Here is a 21,662-nt window from a genome sequence, read left to right as displayed (position 1 = left end):
AAACAAAAAACAAATATTGAACAAAAAAAATGTGTAAACATATAACTGTTGTCCCATTTCCCTATGCCCCCCCCTCAATCTCCCTCCCCTTTTTCTCTTCTGTATTCCTCAACTCCCCCCCCCCCCCATCCCACTTCCCCCAATGTTATATGTATAATTCAAAACTCTGTAATGTTATCTGTTGTGGTTTTATAAAAGAAATAAAAATTCGACGTAGCAATGTGCCCCATACTGAGCTAATTGTAAAAGGGAGCTGCATTTTTATGCAGAAGTAAAGCCAGGAACATAGTGACCGCAGACGCAGGTTCTGATCTGGCTCCACAACCACTTGAACTGATACCAGAGAAAGAATCAGGAAAGCGTCTCACAGGGAATAACCCTTCAGTCCTTGCGGGTGGCTGGTTATAGGTCAGGTTATAATCTCCTATGATGTTAGATGCATTAAAGCAGAATCCACTTCCAAATGTTGTTCTAAGCACAGAAAATCCAGGGACACTTAACCTCTTCGCAGCCAGTGGGGCATGGAACTCTTATTGTTCTGAATTGTGTGTTATGCTTAGCCGGCAGTGGAGGGGTTAACACATTTAACACTCGAAGCATTGTTTTCAAAACCATTTCAGACTAATAAAATGAAAGTGTTTGATGCCTGAAAATGCTGATATGTATCACAGTGAGATTAAAAAAAAAGAGCATTTTTAGTGTAAAGCAAATGAAGCGATATGCAGAAGCAGCAATATATAAAATAAAAGCATGGCATTATTCTTAAAATATTGTAACAAGAGAAGATACATCTCTCGCCTCGTGTTTCATTTGAAAAACATGATCCTTATTGTATTACCTGTAAATGTAATTTTAAGTAAATAAAACTAAATATATAACGAATGGAGACAGGGAAATTGAAATACTGTTTTAGCAGCAAGAGACCTCAAACTGTCCATCATTTCAGCATGTTTTCAAGTATCAGTTCTCCACATTTATCCTATAACAAAATAACACACCTTGTCAGAATTTGGCAAAATGTATGACATGTTTATGAATTACAAATGCCCATTTTTTTATCCTGTTGTAACCTATGAAAAACCTGAGTGTAAGATATGGTCATTACTATTGTTACACTTTGTGAAATAACAAGTCTGCAAAAACTTTTAGGACCAAATATACAGATGGATCAGGACTTAATTAAACAAGGGGTCCTTATTTGTGTGAAAGGGTCCCTATACCCCCCATATCTATTTAATTGGATATGAGCAATGTACCTACTTTTCTTTTTTTTTACAATATGAGTGATTTCGATTCTGGCATTGAAGGTATAAGGTATTGTTGAATGTGTGTTATCAGACACCATACACATCTTTAATAAGACAAATAATTGATTTTATTAAATATAACCAATGATCAGAAGAGGCTTAAAAGTTATTGGCAATGTGACGGTTTCTAAGAAGAGTTAACATAGGGACAATGTTACACCTTCATTTAGAAATAGTTCGGTTCTGCATAAGAACGAGTAGGAGGGAGTCCTTGCGGATTAAATCAAGTTTCCTTTAAAAAGAAAGAGGGGCTATTTGTAAAGAACAAGTTGAAGTACAAAGCAAAATCAGTAAAATAAACTCCTGGTATTGTGTTATGCCCTAATATTATTACACTGTGAACACTAAATATAGTTTACAAAAATGAAACACAAAATAATAATAATACAATTTTACAGTTAGGCTCAAGTCTTATATATCAAAATCTTCCAGCTGCAAAATTGGGTGAAAATAGTGCAAAACGGCACCAGATTTACCAGAGGAAAACAAATCTCATCGAAAGCAACACACTTTATTTCTTTTAGAAAGTTGTTTACTGATTTACACCTTTTGTGTAGCAGAGAGACTTCGATGAAGTTAGAATTTGGCTAAATAAACATCACAGGCCCTAATACTTCAATTATTTTGTTTAAGAGAAATGGCGAGAAGTGTACTTACTGCCTGTGAAATTCTATTTCTACTGTTACCAACGTCTATGAAATGAACATCAGAATAATATGAGTATACTTAAGTTAATGCAGATGTTATTTCACATGAAATATGTTATTAGCTTCTGCTGACAGCTCTGATATTTATTTTATGGACAGAAGATATTACAATATTTTGATAAAAGTATAATTGCTATGGTGATAACTTATTTAGTCCTTGTCTGTATCTGTTACTGTGTATCAGCAATGATGCACCATCAGCAATGATTCCCATTTGAAAAAAAAAACATGTATTTGTGTCTTCTCTCTGACATTTGTTCACATGGAAAACAAAGATATTGCGTGGAATAAAATATGTGACTATATCTGTTGCTACAAATAATTGTCAGCAGCAAATAAACGTAAAGTAAGAACGGAAAATAAATCAAACTAACACTATGGGGTGAAGTATATGTGTGTATTAAAAATTCTGGAATTAATTAGATTACATATATTACAATAATAAAACGAGCACAAGTATTCATTGTACATTTACACGGGTTGGGTGGAAGCTTTAGGTATTTTGATGGAATGTCTGGGGGTCTCCTGTGAAACCTTCTGCTGGCTCTACATGTATCTTTCAAGTCCAGGAGCAAAATTGGGTTGCCTCATATAGGAGTTGTTGCTATACTGACAAACGCCATTCATCTGAGAGCCGGGCAAAGTCAACAGCTGCTCTGTGTGATCTATGCAGGTTCCAGACCTCATAGTCAGTCTGTTGGAGGGGCCATATATCTGAGAGTTATTTGGAGAATAGCTGGTCTGGGGCACTGGCAGGTGAGGCGGGGATGAAGAATAGGCATAAGCCAGGTTGGAAGAGAGTCCATTAGAAGACCTGTTTAATAGGGAACCTACCCCAGTCGGGCTGACAGACTGTGTTTGAAAGCATGATAGGTCTCCTACAGAACAACTGCTGGTCATGTTACCAAGTTCCCCATTTAAGCCCATTGAGTGATGGTTGAGCTCTGACCCGGGTGATGGCTGCATCCCAGACTGCTGGCTTATTAAACTGTCTATACTGAACATCCTGTGCTGTCCTTGGCCAGCTCCCCCTGGGGCTTGGTAGTGATGGATCATGGCTGGGTGATGAGACGTTGTGTGTACCTGATGGTTATATCCAGACCCCACGCTGGAGTAAAGGCTGTTAGGATAGGAAGGTCTTCCAACCGGAGTAGGGGTGAAGGCACTGGTGTTCTGCATGTATCCCGGGTAAGTGGTAATATCAGTCCTCTTGAATCTTTTCCTCCTCCTCAGGAAGCTGCCATTGTCGAACATGTCTTCTGCTGCTGGGTCTAATGTCCAATAATTGCCCTTTCCCGGATGTCCAGGCTCTCTGGGGATCTTCACGAAGCAGTCGTTGAGGGTCAGGTTGTGCCTGATGGAGTTTTGCCATTTCTTTGAGTTCTCCCTGTAGAAAGGGAACCTTTCCATGATGAATTTGTAGATGCCTCCAAGCGTCAGCTTCCTCTCTGGGGAATTGGCTATGGCCATGGCAATCAGGGCGATGTAGCTGTAGGGTGGTTTACCACGCTGGACAGGGCGCTTTCTCCTCCTGCCACCCGAAGCCTGGATATGTTCTTCTGGGTGTCCACCATCCCCATCATCTTCAGGGCTGCAGCTCCCCTTGGGTTCTGACTTGATTAGAACCCCCTCTTTCACTCTGGCTGCTCCTGGGGAGTCCATAGACATGTTAGGGGGACTTCCCATGGGACTCGATGCCTCAGTGGGGGAATGCTGGGACTCTGCGGTCATGGTGCACATGCCTGAATAGTAGGAAAAATCTGCCAGATTCATAAACAAAAACCTCTCAGATCCCTCTCAGCAAATGTCATCAGGGATCTCTCCAGACAGACCAGGTGCTGCTGCACAGACTCATCCAACCTGTCTTATATATCACAGAATAAGAAGCCTGGCGCCTCCCTATTTCCCATCAGAGTGTCAAAGCCCTTAATTGTAATGCCCACCCAGCCCCTAAATAGCCCAGCCTTTAACCCTAGGCAGATTAGTTTGAGCTACGGGAATATGCTTTTATTCTCACTCATCTCTAAAAACTACTGTACATCCACCAGGGAACTTCACAGCTATGATTCTTCCTGACTGAGAGGGCACAGGGAGTGTGTGTGTGACAGTGTGTGTGTGGGTATGATTTATTGTATTTATGCTAAAGGGAAATAATGTGACCAGGTTATCATAAAATACTTGTAGTAATGTGAGAAATCCACACCGTGTTTGGAGGGTTATTTAGGCTGAAACATTACTGGTGCAGAAAAATCCCATTTCTTTCGGGTGGATTTGTTCCTTTTAATTCGTTTTATGCTATTCTTACCTTAGATTTGCAGTCAACACTTTAATCACTAGCCACCATAATCAGTATAAAGAATCCATATATTTAACAAGTAACAGTCGTAAAGGAATTGTCTTCTGGCTTAACCCTTTCCGTGCTGAGAACATGGAAATGCATCTCAAATCTTTTGAGCACTTTTTGGGTTATTTCTTACCATTTCTGCAAAAGGTCAACATGAAAGATGAGTGTGAGACACCTGATACTGTAACTGTTGCTGTAATTCTGTGTATGGTCAGAATTGATCTCTTAGTTGCTGTTTTAGGATTTGCAAACACTATATTAAACCTTAAAATCATAATAAGAAGCTTCAGATCATTGCTTTCATAAAAAGTAATCAACTGATTTAAAACGAAGAAAGGATGTATAAATATAACAATTCAGTTATTCATTCACGTATTTATGTGTTTAAATATTGTTTAATAAATCGCTTCATATTTGATACGAGTTGAATTTGGGTTTGTTTTTAAAAGAACATGCCGAGAGTTTTGCAGCTTCCAAAGAAATGTGCAAATCTTATCCAATGTCTCGGAAATTATTTAGACTGAAAGGCTGACTATTATGTAATTCTAAAATAAATATCCCAATAATAGTGCTCAAACATTACACGACGAAAACAGGCTCTTCAATTAGAAACAATTGGGCAATACTGTACTGTTAATTCCGCTTTTCTGTTCTACATACATGGGCAAACATTATATTATTAAGTACACATTTCAATTCCAAATAAATCGAACTGTAAAAGAGGAATAAATGCATAATATCTGAAATAATGTCAGCAGAATCAGTAACTTTGTATTCCTCTAATAGTGATAATACAACGTGTAATACAATATAGTGCAATGTGTTAAGATAATGGGTGAAATACATGACTTTATATGTATATATTTATTTAATTATACACTAGGAGATATTTGAAAAAGTAGGGTCAAAGGGCAAATATTAATTTTTAATTTATCTGTAAACATTATATCAATGTTTTCAGTGTAGGACAGTAGGGTGAATTTGATCAATCATTTAAAAGGATATTCCTGCACACATGGTTATTTTCACATGTTATATTATATTGGATATTGCAGATATTTTTTTTAATGAATAAAAGGGGTCTTGTCAGGGTACTAACCACTGAAGTGGGGCACTTCTGTTCTAGAGCAAACACCTTGGGTAACGCCCTTTGCAGGTGAGGAACTACAGGTAGCACACTCCTTTTACTTATTAGGTGGGGGCTTCATGTCACCAGTGGTTCTACTCTGTATAAATACATTTTTTAACAAATAACACAATGGTTATACGCTTCCTAAGGTTAACATACTTTTTATTGTCAAATGCGAATCGGGTCTGGAACTTAATGGCACTGTAACTAAAGATGGGGGAACCAGTCGAAATCTGTTTCCCGGAATTTCCAGAATATTGTAGACCAAATCCGCCCCCCACTAAATTCCGTGTGCGGATTGGGCACTAAATAATCCGAGCGGATCAATCCAGATCTGCCATTGGAAACAATCAGGATGGATTTTTTAAAGAATCTTATCCCCGGATTCCACAATCCATGGGTGAAGTGTTAAAAATCCACACATGGATAACACAGAGACGGAGAGAGGTTTTTAACAATCCGGCCACGAATTTCGGATTGCTCGCTAAAATAAAATAAAAAATCCTAAATGGTGGATTGGCCTTTTTGAGACTAATCTGCGGAAATCCACGGGCCAAAGGAACCGAGCGATGCGAGGCTGATACAAGTACGCAAACACCCCCGCCCCCTTTCTAATGGTAACCTTTTCACTGCCAGAGGAAATAGCACCAACTTGTGGTACAATGGACGCCTTTGAGAAATGATGAATAGAGGGAAACATACAGAGCTGAACAATTGTGGACAAACTAAAGCACAAAATAGCACCAGATTTATCAAAGAGAATATCGATACAGGTTGTCCTCGTTATCCAATGTTTCACTTTACAACGAATGGCATATCCAACGCTTTACAATGCAACCCTATTGGGCGTTATCCGACGCCTGAATGGGTAATCCGACGCCTGAATGGGTTATCCGACGCCTGAATGCGTTATCCGATGCTCACCGCCCCTGATTAACATGGGACTCACTTAACAACGGTTTCACTATCCAACGCTACTTCCAGAACAGATTCCGGTGGATAACCGAGGACTGCCTGTAAAGTAAGAAAGGGGGGAGAGGGACACCATTTATTGGGCCAATAGAGGTTCTCAGGTATACAAGAAATACAGCAACATAAGGTTTTAAATGCAGTACTGTATTGAGAGGAATCAGATTTTTAACGACATAAACCTGGTGCAATTCTTTTGCAGTGTTCTGACACAGTTTGTAGCTGGGTGACTTTAATAAATAAACTATATTGCCTCCCAGGAGCGGATACATGTATATTCCATTCCTCGATGGGTGCACCTCCCAAGGATGGTGGTGTTTGGCATTAACATTCCTGATGGGCATCTCATCTTTAAAAAGTACATTTTGAATTAGATTTGAATATTACACTTAATATGAATGTCTCAGGGGGTTTGTGATGACACATCTGGTACCATCAAAAAAAAATATGTGAGCGGATATCTGAAGCAATGGGAGGAGTTAATAAATGCTCCAATATTAATTGTATGACTATTAGCATATCTTCCTGTCATTTTAAATGATTCAAATAAGTTGCTAGAGTTGTGCAGACAACATACAGTGTAACAGTGTATCAGCTATTAGTACATACAGTAGTTATTGTAGTTGTGTTGGACCCAGTTCTGTTTAGATTTGTTGCAGAATCAGATAACGTTTCTTGCTATATTCCTTGATACTTTTATAAGAATGTATTGTATCATGTCACTGGGTCTTTTTTTTTTTTTTTTTTGCACACTTACCCCATCCTTTCACCTTTATGGTAGATTATTCTAGACTTGCCTGCTAGTCAGATGCCAATTTTGGAGATACAAATACAGATGCCACTTGCCTTACAGGAAGCACTGGCCTTGCTGCCTTACACAATTACAAGCAGAGGGATACATACCATTGGGTGTATGCGTTAAATTAAGAAACCTTTTTGGGGGTTTTGATGCATTTGATGCTGGTTGAGGGAGAATCATCCATAAAATGACATAGGCCATTCGTTGTATGTCCTCGCCTAACTATTTTTTTAGGGGATGGTATTGACACCTAGAGTACTTTGAGTATTTTTTACTATTGTATTAGTACAGTACATTAAGTATTTTGGGGTAGACATGCGCAAAACTATCCTAAAGGCAGTGTCAACATTTATATATTTTTTTCCCTTCTGAATTCTATTACTTGTGAAATGTTTTGCCACCAACGGGTAAGTGAGCTTCTAATAAAATATCTGCATAGACAGCGAGCGAAACAGTAACATATTAGTGTCGCTGAAGCGGAAAACAAAATGTTGAGAAACTGGACGCATGCAAAATGTGCTCAAAAATTGAAGCACATAAGGGGTCATGTGACCTGCTGCAAATGCTTCTGATTTCTGGAGAGGGAGAGAGGGGGGGGGGGGGGAGAGTGGGAGAGAGGGAGACTGGAGTGATGTGATTGGGTTTCAGTGTTAGACAGTGTGAGTGACTGTTGGTGTGTGTTGTATGTATGTATGTCATTATTTGTATAGCACCATTAATGTGCATAGCACTTCACAGCAGTAATACACGAGACAATCATTGATACTTAATGGGATGGCATTTGTATTGATACTGGGGCCTGTGTATTAATATTTTATTTAACATTTTCTTGTGCGTCAACATTTCAGTGCTAAAAAATAATACAAACCTTTAAATAAATGTGCATGGTAAGTAACAAAGACTTCGTACATAGGACGCCTAATTTGTTGTTTGAAATAATTTTTGAAGCATCCCTCATGTTGAATGCAGAAAAAACACCGAAAGAAGCTCTCCTAGTGATGAGTGAATAGTGATATTTATAAAGTGTTAGCGACTTGAATAAATTGATCACACAACAATAGTAACTAATATTTATAAAACCAGTGGTTATAAAAAATAAATGGATAAATGCAGCTCCAATCTTTCAAGACGGTGTGTCTCAGTCTTACAATACCCAGTGAGGACCAAAAGAACGAAAACCTGATGATAAAAAAAACATTTTAAATACTGCATGTGAGTATATAGAATGACACATTTTCTTCACTAAATGTTACAATGTCACTAATATATATATATATATATATATATATACACACACACACACACACACACACACACACACACACACACACATATATATCTATATATATATAGATATATATACCTATACATATATATTATATATTTTTACTTTTTGCGCTCCAACAACCCCATTTTGCTCTTTGAGCAGTTAGTTATTGCCTGTTATGAGTCTGACCGTAATCCTTAACTCTTGATTAAGGGCCATTTTTAGCCCGCAACTTTGTTTTTTGTTGCCTTGGTATCAGCCTGGTCATTTTTATATTATTATTTCATTATTTTTATGTTCCCCTTGTTATATTCTGTACAGGCATACCCCGCATTAACGTACGCAATGGGACCGGAGCATGTATGTAAAGCGAAAATGTACTTAAAGTGAAGCACTGCCTTTTTCCCACTTATCGATGCATGTTCTGTACTGCAATCGTCATATACGTGCATAACTGATGTAAATAACGCATTTGTAACAGGCTCTATAGTCTCCCCGCTTGCGCAAAGCTTCGGTACAGGTAGGGAGCCGGTATTGCTGTTCAGGACGTGATGACAGGCGCATGCGTGTGCTGCCGTTTGCCTATTGGGCGATATGTACTTACTCGCGAGTGTACTTAAAGTGAGTGTACTTAAAGCGAGGTATGCCTGTATATGCTTTCTGTATTACATTCTAATGATTTTTTTTTTCTAATGGTCAAATAATTGGTCAATATATCTGTCCAATACCAATATATATAAATTTTATATAATAACTTATGCCTTCTCACTTTTTTTTAGACACGTTCACGGGTGGCCAACTCCAGCCCTCAGGAGCCACCAACAGGTCAGGTTTTAAGGATATCCCTTCTTCAGCGCAGGTGGATCAATCAGTGACTCAGTCTTTGAAAGAGAAGAACTTTGCATCCATCTTTCTCTTTCCGTCTCTGTAGTTGCACATTTTGCAGAGGAATAGAAGGATATATCCGGCTCTAACTCAGTTACTGACTCTGACCATTCTTTCATGGGTAGTTCTGTTGGTGCCAAAGTACTTGTTTTCCTCCTCAGCCTCTCCCCTCTCACTCACAGATGTATTAACAACGTGTGCTTAGTTTGGCATAGATGGCTACTCTCCGTAAGCCACTTCTAGTCTTGTCCACAGCATTTATTTTTTTCTGCACCACCTATTCCACCCTGGAGGGGATGAGTTTGTCCTGCTGACCTGATGAGGTGGGTGAAGGTGTTGGTGTTTTACTTATTTTCCTACTAGAAGGCTGGTGGTGGTCAAATACTGTCCAACTGCTGCTGTTTACATAGGACCAGCTACTGCTCTTTTCTCGAGGGTTCCGCTCATTAGTCTTTTCCAGCTACTGCCACCACACGAGTGTCCAAGATGACCACCACTCAACAGTTTTCTCTTTTGCCAATATTAAACATATTTGTTTTACTATAATTCACTGCAGATTTAGATGTAGTCTACTGTGTGTTTAACATTCTCTCTCCCACCTTGCGGTTCCTCCCAAATGCACAATTATAGCCGTACCATTGAGCGAATATAGCATTACAGGCATACCCCGCATTAACGTACGCAATGGGACCAGAGCATGTATGTAAAGCGAAAATGTACTTAAAGTGAAGCACTCCCTTTTTTCCACTTATCCATGCATGTACTGTACTGTAATCATCATATACGTGCATAAGTAATGTAAATAACGCATTTGTAACAGGCTCTATAGTCTCCCCGCTTGCGCGCAGCTTCGGTACAGGTAGGGAGCCGGTATTGCTGTTCGGGACGTGCTGACAGGCGCATGCGTGAGCTGCCATTTGCCTATTGGATGATATATCCTTACTCGTGAGTGTATTTAAAGTGAGTGTCCTTAAACCGGGGTATGCCTGTATAAGAGAATTTCACAAAATAATTTCACAAAATAGCAAAATTGAGTGAAATGGCAAATGCCCATTGGCTAAGCCTACTGACAATAATGCTTGGCAAATCACTTGCAAACTCTGACTCAGTCGCAGCTTTTTTCTTGCCTGAAAAGAAGCAATTTTCGTCTGGTTCGCAACCTTGTGTGACAATTTTGCACATCTATATTTTGGGGGTTTGCTATGGAAGAATAAACATTCAGGAATTTCTCATTATGGGTCATCGAGTTATTGTTAAGTACCTCCGAAAACTCCTCCTGCTTCAACTTTATATTGGACGTGACACTATTCATTATTTCTCTAGTCTTATCCGTCAAGATCCAGGAAGTGCAGGGGTCAGGTTGTATAGGTTTTGCTGTCATTTTGTGCTCAGACTGCAACCTGAAACTGTTCAAGGCAGAAAACTACAATGTGCTAAAAGCCCGTACTGCACCATGAATACTTTTCAATCAAAAAGTTGAGAAAAGAAAACTAAAGCAGAAATCAGGATTACTACAGGATCTTATATTTCAAGGTAAAAGTGGTACAACTCTGGGGCAAAAGAATTACACCAGGTGTATATAAAACAAAACAAAATCCTGTTGATTTCAATTGGATTTATTGTTCTCTGATACATCTTGAACAGTTTTTATGCCCTGGACAGAACTAAATCACATTTCGCTTGTATTGAACCGGACTGTCCTGTATTTGGATACTCTGTCCAGTAAAATGTTAGAGGTAATACTGGACATGTATGCTTCCGGTATTACTTCTCTGGACATAGTGACTGGATTGGGGGGAGGGGAGGGCGCGGGATTTTCCCGAGCAGGGAGAGATCGGGGAAGGTGCTAAGGGACTGGGCAGCTTCCTCCATCCTGTTTGATTGATGCTGGGTAATGCAGGCAATCAGGAAGAGGTGCCAGGAGCCTGAGGGTGGAGCCATGGAGAGGAGGAAACAGCATGGTGCAGTGAGAGGTGAATGTGTCTCCAGTGCATCACACCTTTCACCATTGTGGCCAGTATTTTTGGAGAAGCCACCTGGCAACCCTAGATACATAGACCCCAGTAGGTGACATATTCAGCTCCCAGACTGTGAACTAGAGGTCCTCAAACTTTGGCTCCTGAATTACCAGTGGCTTTACTAGGGGGGTCTTTGAAGCACTTCAACACTGATTACCCCCTCCTGTAGTCAGTAACTTTTCTGCCAGTAAGTGCTAAAAACTGTTGTTAAATCCGGATCCAGTATTTTTTTTTACTATATCTCCTACATCAATAAAAGCATATTGAAGGAAAAATGGTTATCCAGCAATCAAAATGGAGTCCCCCCTTATATGCACATTTACAGGGTCCGTAAGTCTAGGGAAACCCCACATTGTTATCAACACTGCAAAGGTCTGCAATAATATGATGCCACAGTGACTTTGAGGAATATACATAGATATATACTTTGCTCTGAATTTGATTCCTTGGTTGTTATATAGATAGGAGACCACATTCTTCTGTGATAAAATGCCTTCCGGGCCCTGGAGGAAACATTAAAGCCCATTAAGTCACACTGTATAGGGGTCTTATGACAGGACTTACTAAACGGTGCTAAGCCTTAGTGCCCAATATGTTCTGTTCCCTTAAATGGAACTTACAATGTGCTAAGACTGAGCAACGTTTGGTAAACATGGGCCCCCGGGGTGCGGTTAAACAGAGCAATAAGGGGAGTTATGAGAGGAACTACTTAATGCTTACATAACTAAGGTATGTAATAAGGGTTATGTATAGTGCTTTAGATTTTCTTCGTTTTTGTTGATTTAAGAATCTTGCCATCTGTCAGCTTAAGAAACTTGTATCCAAAGGGCATGTGTATCAAGGTATTACATTAAATAGGATTTTTTTTCTTTGATACACATGGTGCAGCAACCCCCCAGAATTTTACCATGTTTGCCTTGATACATATGCCCTCACTTGTACAGTACTTGAAACCAATAGTGATCAAAATTATATAAATATTGTATATATGAATGAATTAAGCTAATAAATTAATATCAGACCTGTTGTTTGTAACACATCATTTGAGGGACGAGATGTTAATTGTTAAATTGGGCAAAAGGAATTAACCACCTGCACCGAGAATGTTAACCCTACTGCCTTGCTGGCAGCCTAGGGGTTAAATAATTGATAACCTACACAAGCTTATCACATATTCCCTTATTGCTCTCTTAACCAACACAAGGTATGCAGCCCAGTACAGTTACTAGGTCTGTGCAGTACATTTTGTAACTAATTTAGCCTTTTGTATGGGGTTGTTTGTTTTCATACTTACTCGTCCTTTTAATGCGTGTGCTGTTGGCAAGTTAGTAGTAATTACCTGTAAGAGGATAAGTGTTTATTGCCTAAGGCTTTAGCACACCTCTGTCAATGTCCATTTCCATGCCTTTCCATCAGATGAACACTAATCTCTCTATCAACAGAATACCCCCTTAAACAAAGAGCTGTGAGTTAATCAATGCATGTGCCTGACACCCAAACAGCCCACCTTCTTACAGTGAGCTGCGTCATAGTGAATAACCTGATATGGGGAACAATAACAAGTCCTTGGGTTACAATTGTTTTTAATGACTTTTTTTAACGAAAAAAATATTTTTATTGTAGAATAAGCTACTTTAGTGTTCAGTCCTACTTATTCATATACATTGGGGTAGAAAGTAAGTGAAAGCACTCAGCCATGAAACACGTTCTTTGCCATTAAAATGTGTGTTCCATCATCTCTGATAGACTCAACAGCTTTATTCAATGTAACTCACACCTCAGGCTCTGACTGCAAATGTATCGCAGTATAGAATACATACTGGTTGTTTTATGTGTTATAAAGGTATACAAACTTGACATTAGTATGGAATAAACAAATGACACCATAGTTTGAATGAAAGATTCTCTTGGGGTTTTAATCTGGAAACCACTACACAATGTGCTAGAAAAATATAGCCACCGCCATGCTGGGGTAGTGGTAGTTATGTATACAAATAAATAGAGAGAAGAAGACAACATCTTCGACAGAACTTACTATAAGAAACTGACCCACCATCCATCCAAGGAACAAACAAATCAACTCAGGAATCCTATTAAAACATTCCCAAATCCCCTGCAACTCAGTAGTTGGTATATTTTACATGCTTCCCAAAATTCATGGACCAGGAAACCCAAGTAGACAGATTATATCCAGTATGGATACACCCGATAGCTACATATCAGGCCTAGTGAAGAGTATTCTCCAGCCACTAGTCACAACAACCAACAGCTTCATACAAGACACCGCAGATTTCCTTAACAAACTTAACATTAATGCCTTAAGAGGAAGCAGACTTTCCGGCATGAGGCAGAGGTGGGGAGAGCCAAACACTGGGAGGTAGGTGTGGTAGCATGGGTAGGTTTCAAGGGCAACTGGATGCTGTGCGTACTCTGCACTGACCCAGCTAGGAGGCCACTTGGTCAGAAGCAGATATAGAAATACTCCCCAAGTAGTGTGTAACATATCCCGACGCTTGCGTTCCACTCAAGGATGTCTTCTCTCTTCCCCCTTTGTATCTAAAGTCCTCTCCTACCTTAAACTCATATAGGGTCCCAGTATTGTTAAACCAACAGATCTATACGTGCTTAGACTAGCAACAAATGTTATAAGTGATGTATACAACAAAGTCCCCCAAAATTGGAACGTCTCGCCCAGTTCAACAGAGATATTCCGTTCTGCTCCTCTTATGGTCTGTCCTGAGCCACTAATGTAAATCGTCCTGTGTACCGTGGTGGTGTAACTGAACTTTGTTGATCTGGAAAAAAAAAGGCTACTGACCGGGAGTCCCTGGGCAACATTTTGTACCCTCCTGGTCCTACAGATAGATTGATGATATACTTATATGATGGTCAGAGGGAGAAGAAAATGTAAAACAATTTCCCAAGTCCATCAACTCATTCCATTCATCAATTAACTCAAACATAGATTACTCTGCGAAACTTGTAAACTTTCTGGATACAGCACTAACACAGAAGAATGACAACCTAGACACATCTGTATATATGACAAACCCACAGACAGATGTAGTTACCTAAATAACACGAGCTTCCACCCCACTCATATAAAACTAGTCACAATACAAAGCCAGGCTATAAGATATCACAGCATATGCTCTGACACTGGAGACCGGAAGTAAAACCTCACAACCCTGACTGAGTCATTCAGACCAAAGGGATACAAGGAGTATGACTAAATGAATTACATCTGTGCTTAAAACACCACTAGAACACCTGCTGCAAGACAGAAAGAGAAACAACCACACGCATACCACTAGTGGCCACATACAACCCTGCTGTTAAGGAAATGCACACAATAATCAGGGATCTGCAGCCCACGCTGACAGAAGATGAAACATTAAAAGGCATCTTCCTCACTCCAACTAATGAGTACTCGTCCCACGAGAGAGTTAAAACTAGGCTGTCCCAGGACCATTGAGGGGCCAGACTACTTCAAGCTACCACACCACACGGTACCAAGAGTCAAACTCGACCCGCAGTGTGATACCTAATTTCTGAGCACCCCAGGGTAAAGGTCAGACATGAGAGATCAGCTGTGTAACATATGTAATCCATATCTTGCGATGTATGCAATATATATGGGACCCCCCCCACCATTATGATTTCTGTACCCCTCCCATCCCTTATTCTTTTCTGTAACCCCCCCACCCCCCGCCGAAATACTTCAATACAAATTTAAGTTCCAAAAAAAAGGCATCTTCCCCAGATCTCGATCCTCTCATTACAGCAACCACCAAACGTCAGACAGAAGTTAGTCAACAGAAAACTTCCCAATGAACTGAAGGATGCTGAGAATGGTACAAGACCACGCAACATCACACGCTGCAAACTTTGCAAACATACATGCGAATATCCCTGTCAGAGTCTTCCTAGTTCTCCTTCTCTCCTTCTGTTCCTTGTCTGTCCACTGGGTGTGCTGCTGTTTCTGTCTGCTCTGGGGTTCCTCTGTCTGTCTCCTCTTGTTGGTCCTGTCCTCTGTCCTTATAGTTTCCTGTTTCCTGTTCCTCCCTTGCCTTTGTTTTGTGTCCTGACTCCTTATGCCCATGCCTATGCTTCTGCTTCTGTTCTGTATTGAGGCCGGTACTTATTAAAGGCCCTTGCCTATGATCTGGCTTGTCCCCGATTGTTTCCTGCTCCATGCTCCCTGGTCTCAGTTCCTGATCCCTAGTCTCAGTTCCTGCTCCCCTGCCCTGTTCCTGCCGCCCTGCTGCTGACCCCTACCTGGACCCCGCCGATCCTTGCCTGCCACCGAACCCTGTCTGTGACCCCGCCGATCCTGCGTTCCACCTGCCACCGACCTCAGCACATGACCCCAACAATCCTTGCCTTCCCTGCTGTTCTGGCCATCGAGGTCCTACCTGCTCCTGGAGTCCCTGTGACAATAACACAGCCAGTCACAAACATGTGTGTGTGTTTGTGTATGTGTTTATATGTTCAGGTGTGTGTCCGTGTCAGTGGGGGGAGAGATAGTGGCAGTGGGGAAAGAGAGAGTGTCAGTGGGGGAAGAATGGAGAGTATGTGTCAGGGAGAGAGTGTGTCGGGGAGAGTGAGGGAGAGAGAGTGTGGGGGAGAGTGAGGGAGAGAGTGTCAGGGAGAGAGAGTGTTGAGGAGAGTGGGGGAGAGAGTGTCGGGGAGAGTGGGGGAGAGAGTGTCGGGGAGAGTGAAGGGGAGAGAGTGTCGGGGAGAGAGTGTCGGGGGTGTGAGGGAAAGAGTGTTAGGGAGACTGAGGGAGAAAGAGAGTGTCGGGGAGAGTGGGGGGAGAGATAGTGTCTGGGAGAGAGAGTGTCGGGGAGAGGGGTTGGGAGAGTGTCTGGGAAAGTGGGGGAGAGATTGTCGGGGATACTGGGGGGGAGAGAGTGCGGGGAGAGTGAGGGAGAGAGAGTCTGGGAGAGTGTCGGTGAGAGTGGGGGGGAGAGAGAGTGTCAGGGACAGTGGTTGAGAGAGAGTGGGAAAGTGGGGGAGAGACAGTGTTGGGGAGAGTGGGGAGGGGAGAGAGTGCGGGGAGAGTGAGGGAGAGAGAGTTTCGGGGAGATTGGGGGGAGAGAGAGTGTCGGAGAGAGTGGGGGAGAGAGTGTGTCGGGGAGAATTGTTGACAGAGAGTGTTGGGGAGAGTGGGGGGGAGAGAGTGTCGGGGAGAGTGAGGGAGGGAGAGTGGGGTAGTGAGAGTGGGAGAGAGAGAGTGTTGTGAGAATGGGGGAGAATTTTTCAGGTAGAAAAAAAAATTCTGAAAGTTAATGACGGTTCACCTCTGGCACCAAATGACCTTGCACCGGCCCTGCCTAAGACTACAAACCAGACCGAACCTACACAGACACACAATAACACACCATGAAGAAGGGCAATACTGCACTCCAGTGGGGCATCACTTCTCACAACCACATCACTCCATAATTGATCTAAAAATCCAGATCCCCAAAGGGATGTTTAAAAGTGCCCAAGAATAACAAACACTTGAACACAAAATCATAATGCTCCTTGGCACAAAAAGAGTGTTAGTATGGATCGGGGGTTTGTAACACATCATCAGAAATATTTATTATTTTTTCCCCTGCGTCTCTGATACTCTGACACTTTTAACCCACCCCCCCTCCCCCCACCCACCCAGTTCCCGTCCCGCTGCTTCTGAATCCCTGATCCTGCACATTTCTTACTGTCCGTTTCATTCCATTTCTGCCCCGATTATTTACCCCCTTAAACAAAGAGCTGTGAGTTAATCAATGCATGTGCCTGACACCCAAACAGCCCACCTTCATACAGTGAGCTGCGTCATAGTGAATAACCTGATATGGGGAACAATAACAAGTCCTTGGGTTACAATTGTTTTTAATGACTTTTTTTAACGAAAAAAATATTTTTATTGTAGAATAAGCTACTTTAGTGTTCAGTCCTACTTATTCATATACATTGGGGTAGAAAGTAAGTGAAAGCACTCAGCCATGAAACACGTTCTTTGCCATTAAAATGTGTGTTCCATCATCTCTGATAGACTCAACAGCTTTATTCAATGTAACTCACACCTCAGGCTCTGACTGCAAATGTATCGCAGTATAGAATACATACTGGTTGTTTTATGTGTTATAAAGGTATACAAACTTGACATTAGTATGGAATAAACAAATGACACCATAGTTTGAATGAAAGATTCTCTTGGGGTTTTAATCTGGAAACCACTACACAATGTGCTAGAAAAATATAGCCACCGCCATGCTGGGGTAGTGGTAGTTATGTATACAAATAAATAGAGAGAAGAAGACAACATCTTCGACAGAACCTACTATAAGAAACTGACCCACCATCCATCCAAGGAACAAACAAATCAACTCAGGAATCCTATTAAAACATTCCCAAATCCCCTGCAACTCAGTAGTTGGTATATTTTACATGCTTCCCAAAATTCATGGACCAGGAAACCCAAGTAGACAGATTATATCCAGTATGGATACACCCGATAGCTACATATCAGGCCTAGTGAAGAGTATTCTCCAGCCACTAGTCACAACAACCAACAGCTTCATACAAGACACCGCAGATTTCCTTAACAAACTTAACATTAATGCCTTAAGAGGAAGCAGACTTTCCGGCATGAGGCAGAGGTGGGGAGAGCCAAACACTGGGAGGTAGGTGTGGTAGCATGGGTAGGTTTCAAGGGCAACTGGATGCTGTGCGTACTCTGCACTGACCCAGCTAGGAGGCCACTTGGTCAGAAGCAGATATAGAAATACTCCCCAAGTAGTGTGTAACATATCCCGACTCTTGCGTTCCACTCAAGGATGTCTTCTCTCTTCCCCCTTTGTATCTAAAGTCCTCTCCTACCTTAAACTCATATAGGGTCCCAGTATTGTTAAACCAACAGATCTATACGTGCTTAGACTAGCAACAAATGTTATAAGTGATGTATACAACAAAGTCCCCCAAAATTGGAACGTCTCGCCCAGTTCAACAGAGATATTCCGTTCTGCTCCTCTTATGGTCTGTCCTGAGCCACTAATGTAAATCGTCCTGTGTACCGTGGTGGTGTAACTGAACTTTGTTGATCTGGAAAAAAAAAGGCTACTGACCGGGAGTCCCTGGGCAACATTTTGTACCCTCCTGGTCCTACAGATAGATTGATGATATACTTATATGATGGTCAGAGGGAGAAGAAAATGTAAAACAATTTCCCAAGTCCATCAACTCATTCCATTCATCAATTAACTCAAACATAGATTACTCTGCGAAACTTGTAAACTTTCTGGATACAGCACTAACACAGAAGAATGACAACCTAGACACATCTGTATATATGACAAACCCACAGACAGATGTAGTTACCTAAATAACACGAGCTTCCACCCCACTCATATAAAACTAGTCACAATACAAAGCCAGGCTATAAGATATCACAGCATATGCTCTGACACTGGAGACCGGAAGTAAAACCTCACAACCCTGACTGAGTCATTCAGACCAAAGGGATACAAGGAGTATGACTAAATGAATTACATCTGTGCTTAAAACACCACTAGAACACCTGCTGCAAGACAGAAAGAGAAACAACCACACGCATACCACTAGTGGCCACATACAACCCTGCTGTTAAGGAAATGCACACAATAATCAGGGATCTGCAGCCCACGCTGACAGAAGATGAAACATTAAAAGGCATCTTCCTCACTCCAACTAATGAGTACTCGTCCCACGAGAGAGTTAAAACTAGGCTGTCCCAGGACCATTGAGGGGCCAGACTACTTCAAGCTACCACACCACACGGTACCAAGAGTCAAACTCGACCCGCAGTGTGATACCTAATTTCTGAGCACCCCAGGGTAAAGGTCAGACATGAGAGATCAGCTGTGTAACATATGTAATCCATATCTTGCGATGTATGCAATATATATGGGACCCCCCCCACCATTATGATTTCTGTACCCCTCCCATCCCTTATTCTTTTCTGTAACCCCCCCACCCCCCGCCGAAATACTTCAATACAAATTTAAGTTCCAAAAAAAAGGCATCTTCCCCAGATCTCGATCCTCTCATTACAGCAACCACCAAACGTCAGACAGAAGTTAGTCAACAGAAAACTTCCCAATGAACTGAAGGATGCTGAGAATGGTACAAGACCACGCAACATCACACGCTGCAAACTTTGCAAACATACATGCGAATTTCCCTGTCAGAGTCTTCCTAGTTCTCCTTCTCTCCTTCTGTTCCTTGTCTGTCCACTGGGTGTGCTGCTGTTTCTGTCTGCTCTGGGGTTCCTCTGTCTGTCTCCTCTTGTTGGTCCTGTCCTCTGTCCTTATAGTTTCCTGTTTCCTGTTCCTCCCTTGCCTTTGTTTTGTGTCCTGACTCCTTATGCCCATGCCTATGCTTCTGCTTCTGTTCTGTATTGAGGCCGGTACTTATTAAAGGCCCTTGCCTATGATCTGGCTTGTCCCCGATTGTTTCCTGCTCCATGCTCCCTGGTCTCAGTTCCTGATCCCTAGTCTCAGTTCCTGCTCCCCTGCCCTGTTCCTGCCGCCCTGCTGCTGACCCCTACCTGGACCCCGCCGATCCTTGCCTGCCACCGAACCCTGTCTGTGACCCCGCCGATCCTGCGTTCCACCTGCCACCGACCTCAGCACATGACCCCAACAATCCTTGCCTTCCCTGCTGTTCTGGCCATCGAGGTCCTACCTGCTCCTGGAGTCCCTGTGACAATAACACAGCCAGTCACAAACATGTGTGTGTGTTTGTGTATGTGTTTATATGTTCAGGTGTGTGTCCGTGTCAGTGGGGGGAGAGATAGTGGCAGTGGGGAAAGAGAGAGTGTCAGTGGGGGAAGAATGGAGAGTATGTGTCAGGGAGAGAGTGTGTCGGGGAGAGTGAGGGAGAGAGAGTGTGGGGGAGAGTGAGGGAGAGAGTGTCAGGGAGAGAGAGTGTTGAGGAGAGTGGGGGAGAGAGTGTCGGGGAGAGTGGGGGAGAGAGTGTCGGGGAGAGTGAAGGGGAGAGAGTGTCGGGGAGAGAGTGTCGGGGGTGTGAGGGAAAGAGTGTTAGGGAGACTGAGGGAGAAAGAGAGTGTCGGGGAGAGTGGGGGGAGAGATAGTGTCTGGGAGAGAGAGTGTCGGGGAGAGGGGTTGGGAGAGTGTCTGGGAAAGTGGGGGAGAGATTGTCGGGGATACTGGGGGGGAGAGAGTGCGGGGAGAGTGAGGGAGAGAGAGTCTGGGAGAGTGTCGGTGAGAGTGGGGGGGAGAGAGAGTGTCAGGGACAGTGGTTGAGAGAGAGTGGGAAAGTGGGGGAGAGACAGTGTTGGGGAGAGTGGGGAGGGGAGAGAGTGCGGGGAGAGTGAGGGAGAGAGAGTTTCGGGGAGATTGGGGGGAGAGAGAGTGTCGGAGAGAGTGGGGGAGAGAGTGTGTCGGGGAGAATTGTTGACAGAGAGTGTTGGGGAGAGTGGGGGGGAGAGAGTGTCGGGGAGAGTGAGGGAGGGAGAGTGGGGTAGTGAGAGTGGGAGAGAGAGAGTGTTGTGAGAATGGGGGAGAATTTTTCAGGTAGAAAAAAAAATTCTGAAAGTTAATGACGGTTCACCTCTGGCACCAAATGACCTTGCACCGGCCCTGCCTAAGACTACAAACCAGACCGAACCTACACAGACACACAATAACACACCATGAAGAAGGGCAATACTGCACTCCAGTGGGGCATCACTTCTCACAACCACATCACTCCATAATTGATCTAAAAATCCAGATCCCCAAAGGGATGTTTAAAAGTGCCCAAGAATAACAAACACTTGAACACAAAATCATAATGCTCCTTGGCACAAAAAGAGTGTTAGTATGGATCGGGGGTTTGTAACACATCATCAGAAATATTTATTATTTTTTCCCCTGCGTCTCTGATACTCTGACACTTTTAACCCACCCCCCCTCCCCCCACCCACCCAGTTCCCGTCCCGCTGCTTCTGAATCCCTGATCCTGCACATTTCTTACTGTCCGTTTCATTCCATTTCTGCCCCGATTATTTACCCCCTTAAACAAAGAGCTGTGAGTTAATCAATGCATGTGCCTGACACCCAAACAGCCCACCTTCATACAGTGAGCTGCGTCATAGTGAATAACCTGATATGGGGAACAATAACAAGTCCTTGGGTTACAATTGTTTTTAATGACTTTTTTTAACGAAAAAAATATTTTTATTGTAGAATAAGCTACTTTAGTGTTC

General features: G+C 42.3%; 1 protein-coding gene across 1 annotated transcript; it reads right to left on the bottom strand.

Moving 5' to 3' along the window:
- Positions 1-1,352: 1,352 nt before the first annotated feature.
- Positions 1,353-3,845, bottom strand: FOXE3 (forkhead box E3). The gene has a single exon (XM_075616273.1). The coding sequence runs from the start codon at positions 3,785-3,787 to the stop codon at positions 2,561-2,563; it is 1,227 nt and encodes a 408-aa protein (XP_075472388.1). The 5' UTR covers positions 3,788-3,845; the 3' UTR covers positions 1,353-2,560.
- Positions 3,846-21,662: the final 17,817 nt, after the last annotated feature.

This window comes from Ascaphus truei, chromosome 10 (genome assembly GCF_040206685.1).
Source record: "Ascaphus truei isolate aAscTru1 chromosome 10, aAscTru1.hap1, whole genome shotgun sequence".
NCBI lineage: Eukaryota > Metazoa > Chordata > Amphibia > Anura > Ascaphidae > Ascaphus > Ascaphus truei.
This window is presented reverse-complemented; position numbering and strand designations above follow the sequence as displayed.

Coding starts and splice junctions, on each gene's coding strand:
- FOXE3 (XM_075616273.1), bottom strand. CDS start 3,787: ATGAATCTGGCAGATTTTTCCTACTATTCAGGCATGTGCACCATGACC.